The sequence below is a fragment of the Hibiscus syriacus genome, unplaced genomic scaffold (assembly GCF_006381635.1).
Source record: "Hibiscus syriacus cultivar Baekdansim isolate YM2019G1 unplaced genomic scaffold, ASM638163v2 tig00112758_pilon, whole genome shotgun sequence".
NCBI classification, from domain to species: Eukaryota; Viridiplantae; Streptophyta; class Magnoliopsida; order Malvales; family Malvaceae; genus Hibiscus; species Hibiscus syriacus.
In genome coordinates this window covers 238,977-248,890 of record NW_024063396.1, presented here as the reverse complement: position 1 = coordinate 248,890, position 9,914 = coordinate 238,977, and the positions used below count along the sequence as shown (strand labels likewise).

General features: G+C 33.6%; 1 protein-coding gene across 1 annotated transcript; it reads right to left on the bottom strand.

Moving 5' to 3' along the window:
• Positions 1-575: 575 nt before the first annotated feature.
• On the bottom strand, positions 576-7,127 carry LOC120183362. The gene is made up of 12 exons (XM_039188079.1): positions 6,998-7,127; positions 6,773-6,916; positions 6,416-6,598; positions 5,588-5,670; positions 5,260-5,458; positions 4,414-4,535; positions 3,795-3,861; positions 2,487-2,537; positions 1,783-1,835; positions 1,321-1,531; positions 997-1,167; positions 576-725 (listed from the first exon to the last, which is right to left on the bottom strand). Exons 1-12 carry the CDS (start codon positions 7,070-7,072, stop codon positions 663-665), a joined length of 1,422 nt encoding a protein of 473 aa, XP_039044010.1. The 5' UTR covers positions 7,073-7,127; the 3' UTR covers positions 576-662.
• Between the last annotated feature and the right edge of the window lie 2,787 nt (positions 7,128-9,914).

Sequence of the window (9,914 nt, the reverse complement as noted above, 5' to 3'; positions counted from 1 at the left end):
ATTCCTAATAATTCTTGCAATTTTCATCTATTAAATTAAATTTGAAAGTTCATATTGAGCTGGTTGGTGTAAGGACAAAGATTAGTGTTAAATTTAATGAAGGCGCAGGAACTTTACTTTGAGAAGTAAATTATGTTATCGGCCACTTATTTTTCAATTAATTATTATTTTTATTTAGGGTATAAACTATACCGTAGGTACTATTAGTCCTGTCCTTTTTCGGTTATTTTATTACTGTCTGTATAATTAATTACTAATGTTATATTTAATTTTTTTTATTAATGTTATATATATTGTTCTATTTTAATCAACAACAGTTAAAAAATTAACAGAAATCATGATATAATCAGATATAATAATATTTTTAGTTCCTACAATTTACATATTCTATTGATTTGATCTTAATTTATAATCTTATAACTTTTGAATTATTATCAAATTGGTACAATTTATAAATTTTGGGGACCAAATTGTTATTATATATTTTGAATTAGGACTTGCTGACCAATTATGTAAAGTCTTTATTTAATTCTGGAATAATGCATAGATATTCCCAGAACCATTTGGAGTTGACTCAGTGAAGTTGAAACAAATTGCAACTTCTTTCCATGTTTATCATGTACGATGGCTTCAATGTATTTTCACGAAAATTACAGCACTCATCATTGGTGTATGCCATCCTTAAAGGGACCAGAATCATGTAATAGTTCCATCACAACCCCAACCTGCAAAAATAGAACTAAAAGTAAGTAAAACTGTTCCTTTTTTTTTTGTTTCGGTCTTTAACTGGTTAAATCGTTTTTTACCGATTTAGTTAACGGAAAATTTTATATTATCAACCGGACCGGACCGTCTCTATTCAACCAGCTGATCCGATTCAGTTTCAACATCACTTCTACTTCCTTTATAAAGTGGGAGTCGATGCCATTTTGATTTTCATAAATAACACAATAAGAAACTATCATCACTGAAGGTACCATCAAGTCTTTTACATACCTGATTTGATTCTCGAACCAGAAATTCCTCCAAGGCCTTCTTGAAACCTTCATCGATAAAGTAATGACAGCTATAAGTCGGCACTGGCATATAACCTCGCTGAATCTTATGCTCACCCTGAGCTCCGGCCTCGACTGTGCTTAGATTCAACTCGATAGCCGCTTCAATTGCCTACGATAGCAAAACGAAAAAAAATCATAACCATGCTTCATAGCTTATAGACAAATGAACTACATTAATTGAGCCGGGGATACGAGTATATTTCTCACACAGGGGATACAAGAATCTTTGTCTTCAAAGGATGCTTCAAGCAAAATAACAAACCTGATAATAACATGCTTCAAAGTGCAAGCTCGGGTAATAAGCTTCAGGGTGACATCCCCATAAGCGTCCATATATAGTATCTCCACCGATGAGATTCAAAGCTCCAGCAACAAGCTCGTCCCCTTTTTCGGCAACTACAAGCAGCACCTCGTCGCCCATCTTCGATCCTATCTCGTGAAAGAAATCTCTTTTTAGGTACGGACTGCCCCACCTATAAAAATTGAGACTACACATCATGCATCTTACAGAAAAAGGATAACTAATGAGGGTATGGCTTCTTAAGAAAGAAATCACATTTGTGTTGAATAATCTAGAACGTCGCTCCAATACATGGGGATATGACTTTTTAAGGACTTCCCAGATACATGGGAAAACCCATTAAAAAATATACTCGTATCCAACATGAGTACGAGTAACATAGATCTAGATTACTTAAAATTCTGTAAAAAGAAAAGAATCAACTTATTATCAGTAGTATTCCGGTAGAACTTGTAGAAGGAATCCCAGTGATTGGCCTGTTAAGACAGCCATAGGAAAATGTAAGTAATGCTTGCAACGGTTCCCTAGCCAAATAATTGTAGCCAAAGCAGTGAATAATTCAAATCCCGCGCAGCTTGAAAAGGGTGAAGCAAAAAAAAATCAGAATCCCATTAATACCAGCCCATGAACAAGTACATATCCAAGTACAAATACTGCATCTAAGGCCCATGCTCATGCACACAACATGTACATAGCCCAACTAAAACCAGATGATTCGAATGATGCCATATTCTACTTTGTTCATTCAATGATATTCAACATATCCTCGAGCATTGACATATGGAATACACATAAGGCATAACCCTACTACTGTCTTAACCTATGTAACTCCAACTCTTCATATATATATATATTGAAGTATTTGTGCCCTACAATCATATCCAAGTATGTTTTGAGCATACGTATGAGAGACAACCAAACTCATCCTTTAGTCTGAGTAACATAAATTTATTTTGCAATGCAAGCCAGCATCTTCATTGATCCATGTGGAACAGTGGAAGGCTCGGCAAAACTATAAGACATGCTCAGGGGCACGTCCAAGGGTATATTACAAATACATGTATGATTGAAGAAATAGTCAGCATATATGTTTGAAAAAATCGCTTGATTAAAATAATGGTACCTACCTTTATTTCATAACCTCTCAGCCGTTTCATTCTTAAGTTCTGAGCAGGAATCTGCAAATGAAAAAAAAATCACTAAGATAAAAAGCAAATTCACAAAAACAATGTCCTTCAATGCAGAAACATCAGCGGGCTCTCATGTGTTTCTGACGAACACAGAAGACCTGCTTACTAAAGCCAAATAGAAAATAAATATACCTACCGAGACTTTTGAATTTGTTCGATGACATTATAAACGCGACACTTTTAAGAGTTTCAAAGATCTAGAACTAACATATTTCTTACAAGTTACAATCCTTCATTATCATGTTTCTATGTGATATTTATACCAAATAGAATTTACATCCCCAGGAGTAGGGGAGCAAAACTTGACTAGAAAAAAAATTGAATTTTTTGACTCGACTTGATATTAAAAAACTCGACTCGTAATTTCATAAACTTGACTAAAAAAAATTCAAATTCGAGTCAAGTTATAAAATAGGACTCGAAAAACTCAAATTTTTTAGTAATTAGTGGATTGGTTTTCAAACTCGAGTCGAGTCCCTCAACTTTTCATAATATATGTATATCGCATATGAATATATATATATATATATATATATAGAAAACTGTTTAAATTTGACTCAATTAGTACCATAACATTATAAATGTTTACAAGTAAATTTAAACAGAAACTTGAACAACTCGAATCAGTTTTCATGAACTCGAATCGACTCGAAAAAAAATTCAAATAAAATTTGAGTTATAAAATAGGGATCGTCAACTTGAATAACTCAAAATTTTTTTACTCAACTCCACTTGATCGAATACTCACCCCTACCTCAGAGATGCTATTTTGCTTAGATTCAGGTATGAGTGTTAAATACCAGTACATGCCTGTCATTGCTATGGTCGGATTTTTCTAAATTTCTTTTGTATTTGGAGTTGAAGGTCATAGCTCATACTTATGTATTACACTATTATTTCGTCGGAACAGGATAGATGTGTATAACGCAGCCCAAAATTCAGTCGACGTAACAGCAAATTCAGTTATAGCTCTGGATAAAATATAAAACACTAGAGGGCATTTACTCGACCACTAAGAAAAGGAATACCATCATCATTGTTAGCACCATCATATGCATGGTGTTGATTTTTATGCATTTAAATTCTTAAATGTGTACTATTTGAAAAAAATTCACTAAGATAACGTGAAATGTTAGAAGTCTTGAGGCGTTCTCAATGCTCCAACACGTTCACAGATCTCATATCTTGTCACTAGAGATTTAAGGACATGGTTATTAAGTTGAGCTATATGAAAAAGATGCAGACCTTCTTGCGCTCTTGACGAATATTTTTCCTTTTACTTTGCTTCATGTCCATCAAGAACTCATCAAAACTGAGGCATGAAGACAAGCATTTGCAGTATTTTTAATATTTATATATTAGTATGAAGAAAAAATAGTTTCTTTCAATTAGAAAGGCAATAGGTAATAAATGTAAGAAAAACAAACTTCTACTCCACAAGTTACATACCAAACAGATAAAACAAAATAACAAATACTATATCACGGAATTTCATCCATTGATTATTTTTATGTTATGTAGCGTTTCTTTAAGATAATGCATTGTTCTAAACTAGTTTAATTACTTTCATTTCTAAGATGGAGTGTCAAGTTCTAACATTTATTGAGTCCTATGATTTCTAGCATGTTACATGGTTTTATATTTCAACTACTACTCCGGAAACATACAGAATAAATTTCATTTCTTTGTGATTGAATATTTTATCATTTATAAGCAAAAAAATCAGCCAGTTGTAGAATTGATCCAAGATTGCAACATCAAGTTATATATATAGAACGTTGATAAGACTACAACTATTAAGTGTGTACTTAAGTAAAAGGTGAAGTTTATATCACAATTAAGAAAAAATTCTGGCAGCACTAACCTTTTATAGTTGCGATTCTTCCAGTGGTATTGCATTCCCATCCTCTGTTGGAATCCTTTATCCTTCAATTTGTACCATTCAGCTTCAGATAGAAAGGTAATGTGCAGAGAAGACACTTGAGACTGTTAGAAGAAAATAAATCATATTAACAAGGCAGCTAAAACGAAAACCAAATACAAGATTTTCATTCTTGGGGTTGTAATAAATACAAGTCGCAGTTAAAAGTTCAATTTGTTGCTTAAACGGTCATAAAGAACAACAACAAATGGGCTGGGACTAGGAAGCCATATATTGAGATATGCTCACGATGCTTTTGCCAGCATTGGCTGGCTTGTTCATGCAGATTTCTTCCTCCTATAATTCTTCACCCATTAATGGAATTTAACTGTTTGTTTCAATTGAAGTTCCATATTCTCGTTTCCGGTAGGTGGGTGGGTCGGTAAAAGTCATTTGTTCAATGAAGCTGGTACTCTAGATTTGCTTTGCCTCTTTCGGTTCTTTGGAACAGTGAGATAATTTTTCCTTATTTCAGGCAATCTACAGCTTCAGCAAACTAATATAATAATCTCCTAGTCCTAACCATTTCTAATATAGATCTCTTCATCCGCTCCAATCTAATGTCAGGATCTGGAATAACACAATGAACACTCTGGCATTTCTTAGAACTTAAACTGTCACATTGATGTCTATTGCATTAATGACGATATGTATTAACCAACCAAACCTACTAGATCCCACAATGTTTTATCTGGCATGCTTGTCAAAAAGTGGTTTGTTATAAATATGAAAATCTGTGTTGCGTTGACTCCTCATTTCTCATAAAGTATGATTTGGTTTATGCACTACCTTGGATGTCAGACCCTTCAGCGAAGACACTATAATGTCGAAAACTTGATCTTTGAATGGTGTATCCCGTATTAAAATCCTAGGACCAGTCACTGGAGTGAAAGGCACACAACACTGGAACTTTGGGTAATATCTTGCTCCAAAACTATAGTATGCATCAGCCCAAGAATGATCGAAAACAAATTCACCATAGGAATGGCTGCAAACGGAAATTAAAAGAGACTATAAACTAGAAAACCAACAAAATGGGTAAACAAAAGACTTTGGGAAACATAGTAAAGAAACTGCAAGATGTTCAGTGTGGAGGATAGAATAATAGATGTTAAACCTTTTAAGATAGAGAGGAACAACACCTAAAATATTTTCAGATTCATCCTTAGCAACAACATGGCTTGGCATCCATCCTGTTTCCTGAAAATGAAATTTTACACAGAAAATTAAGATATTTCAGATAATTCAGAGTTTAAGGTTATGTGCATGAATTATTTAACTTATATCTTGTACATAGAAACAAATTCTTTGTAAACAATTACAATGGCATCAAGACACTGTTAAAATATATAAAAGAATTCTTAGGTCGTTTATGATGAGGATAGCTAGCTAAGACTCCCACCATGCAATTCCCAAGTCCTTTAGGCTCATCAAAGAATGATTGCATATCAGGTTAACATGGTACTAAGACTCGAGAAGGAAAATTTATACAGCATCACTATACCATAATCTTGACATCTTTCCATTCTATATGTTCAATTTTTTATCCAAATGTGTTAGAGATCAGACTGGCATGAATCGGACCCATGAACACTTTTGTCAGTAATCACTAGAACTAGCCCTATTTCTACTACAGTTTAGGATCAGGTTCATGAAGTTAGAATGGAAGGGCTCCTCATTTAGGTTATTTTCTTGGTCATAACCAATTCAACTTTCACTTTGCTCAATTATATTATACAGCTATCATAAGATTTCGAAACAAATATGGTTCAATGCAACACGTCATGCAGAAAACTATTTCGGTCTTCGGAAAATAGGAAAGGAAAGAAGAAACTAATGAGTCTGAATTAAAAGATAGGATAAGAACTGCATTTCCATAAAATGATAGAAAAGAACTTCAAAATTCGAGAAAGAACTTATTATGGATGTACTGAGTTATGATAACCTTCACAGCGCATCCGGTCTCTTCCAAGCATGAAAGGAAAGCATGACTAAGAAATGGGTTAAACTTTTCGGGACCGGTAGCATCCAGAGAGCACGAATCCCAATCGTGTGGTGAGACATCCAGAATCGAAGAAATAACCGATATCGATACCTTCTTGCCTCTTGCCTGGCTCTCTTGAACTCCCTGGAGTTGGAAATAATGTCAATCAGCTGCAGCATCCGTATTAGACATGAACATGGAAACATACTCATATCGGACACATAGACATCGAAGATAAAAGCGATACAATAAACTACTTAAAACAAGCAGGTAATGGCAAAATATGTAGTTTATACAAAGATAATGAGATAAGAACACCTCTGTTGTTGATTCTGTCAATGTGAAATCCCCCAAAGAAGAATCCGAAGGTTGATGCTTCACAGACTTCTTTGATCCCCAGAACAGTGAAGTGATTCTATATGACTGCGTCGTGATTTCGATTTGCGAAGATGCTGCCTTCGCCTACAGTTTCAATAATTTCACCCTATGATTACATAAACAAACAAACAAACAAATAAATAAACAGAAGAAAATTGAACTGACAAAGTTGGAAGGAAATTTGCCGATGAAAGGCGAAGGCTTGCAGTAGCTGATTACTGCTGCTGATGCTGCCGCCATGCCCAAAGTCTGAACACGATGCAACTATGCTCCACATTTTTTAACTTCTAAAATATCCAGTCACTTATTTTCATAAATATGGTTCACTTGCTGACACGTGGGCCAATCGTTTTATTTATTTAATAAAATTTTGGGAACACTATCTATTTAGTACTTAAATTACCGGTTTTGATCTGTTTTAATACGTAAATTTTTATATTTAAAAAAATCTCATACTTAACGTTTAGTTTTTGTTTCATTTTAATAAACTATCATTAAAAGCTTAACGAATGGGTTGATGTGTCATAGTTCTGGTGGACGAACGACCAATCCGAACGATGGACAATGAGAAAATGATGAGTCGACCAACTTATTTCGGTTTCAGGCCCACCGGATGGTGGACCATGGAGATTGGAGGATGCAAAAATCGAAGAGTTCATCTTCGATTTGAGAAGATTAAGGCGTTTTTCAATAAAACGAATGTCGAAATCGCGTTCAATTTGTTGAAAAATTACGGATAAAACAAAACTAACAATTAAATATACTTTAAAAAAATGAAAATGTAAATACTAGAACGTATTGAAATTAATAGTTTAAATATTAATCTCATAATTTACCCTAAAATATTGAGGAAGTCTCACGTGCGACAGCCTAATATACGACTAAGGAAAGATGTTATCGGTTTTGTTATTATTTTTTTAACAAAACCGGTAAAAAATTACCAGAAACATCATTATTTCTACCGTTTTTGTTATTATTAGGCTTTTTACCTAAGGATGGGCATGAAATTCGAACCCGACGGGTTCCAAACCGATCGAGTCGGATTTTAAAAAAAAAATCGAGTTCAGGTCGGAGTCAAGTTTAGGGCTAAAATAATCCTACATGACCCGAATAGTTAATGCATAATTATGAATTAATTTTTTTTTACTTTCCCTAATCCTACCTAAATGGTTAATGCATAATTATTAATTAATTTTTTTCTTTCCCTAATCTTACCCGAGCATCTCCTTCAACACTTTGAACTTCAAACGCTTAACATAGTGGTCAGAGCCATAATTCCCTTTGTAAATTCTCCACCGAAAGTTTGAGCCACTGAACCACCGACGCAAGTGCAACGACTCGCTTTCCGATTTATCTACTTCAGCCTTCATGTATCTGATATCTCTATATCTCTTCCTTTGTTAAATTCTCCAAGCAACAAAACAAATACTACATACTAGTTGAATGAAACCCCTTAGTCGTGTTTATTAAACCCCTGCCCTTGAAGTCAAATTGGTAATCCAAAAGACTGTAATTAAACCTTGCTTTCTTTTGGCTTTGCTTTTTGTGTTTGTTACTAAGTAGGCAATTTGAATTTGACTATTTGTGTCATGTTTGAATTTTACATACTAAATCTGGACTCTTTTAGAATATGTTTCACATGCTGAATATATTAATTTATATTGCTGAAGCTTCAATAAATTTGAAGGAATATACTCCAATCAGGTGTTTCCCTGGATTTTAGTGTTGGATTTTTTTGGGTTAATTTGAGGTTAGACGTAAGAGTTTTTTATGTTTATGTTATTGAAGTTATTAAAGGAAAGGAAAGGAAAAGAGAGGTTCTTAAAGGAAAAGAAAGGTTCTTAAAGGAAAAGAGAGAAGAAGAAATCATATGTTATTTCCTTGTTAGATAGCTAAAGTAAGAGAAAAGAAACACACATGTATTTGGTTAAATAGTGGGACTTCTGGGAAAAAGGTAGGGCTAAAATAACCATTCATATATTTCTTGCTCCACTTCTCTTCGAATACATGGTTATTTGGCTATTCACCAATTTTAGAATAAAATTGCAACATTGGCAAAACAAGGCGAAGATGATCTCAAACTTGAAAAGTTAGTATTGTTCAAAGAAGTTGCACAGCTACACTTGGCAGTTTCAGTAGATTAGCCGTTACTAAAATTTTAGATATTAAATAAGATATAGAAATAATATATTTTTATTAATCTAATTATTGAAGGTAAATTGATTATGCTAGTCGGGTCTATTTTTTATTAAATAAAAAATTTAACTGGGTCGGGTTTTAATAAATAAAAATTAAATAGGTTCGAGTATAGTCGGGTCAGGTTTTTAAATTGTCTATCGGGTCGGGGTCGGGGTCGGGTCGGGTGAAATTCTAATTTCGTCGGGTCAGGTCACGGGTGGAGAACCCCTTCTTCTCGGGTCGGGTGGACCAAAAACGTAACATCCCAAACTATGGGTTAGTGATTAAATTGTAAAATTTCAGAATCTGGTGATTAAAGTAGAATAGTTCAATGATTTATTTGAAAATATTTCCTAAAAGTTGTTAGTAATTATTAAAGGAATTAAAGGGCAAAATTGTCATTTGACAAGAAAGATATTTTTTCCCTTTATATTAATGAATCACGTGAGGGAAGGGGAAGAGTTATCTTCTTCTTCTTCTTCTTGCTTCTTCTTCCCCGTGTGCTCAAGCTCAAGCCAAGCAAAGGTTAGTTGTTTGATTATTTGTTGATTTTAAGTATGGTTTTTGATCATTAGATGATAATTAAGCTTAAGGAAAGCTTAATTTGTCTTAAAATCAAAAGATGAAGAAGTTCTGAAAGATTAAAGAAAATGAGTTTTTAAGTGAATTTTTGGAAAAGAGTTGATAAGTTGATTTTGAAACTAAATTTGACTTGACATAAACTTAATTAAGAGATATGAAGTGATAGAATTGAATATAGAGTATATTGAAAATTGGGTATGATTATTGATTTTTATATGGAGAATAGGATTTTGAGGTTTGAGATATGTGATAATGAGTAGAAATTGGTTTAAGTATGTATATTTGAGTTAAGAATATGAAAGGGAATGAAACATGAAGAATT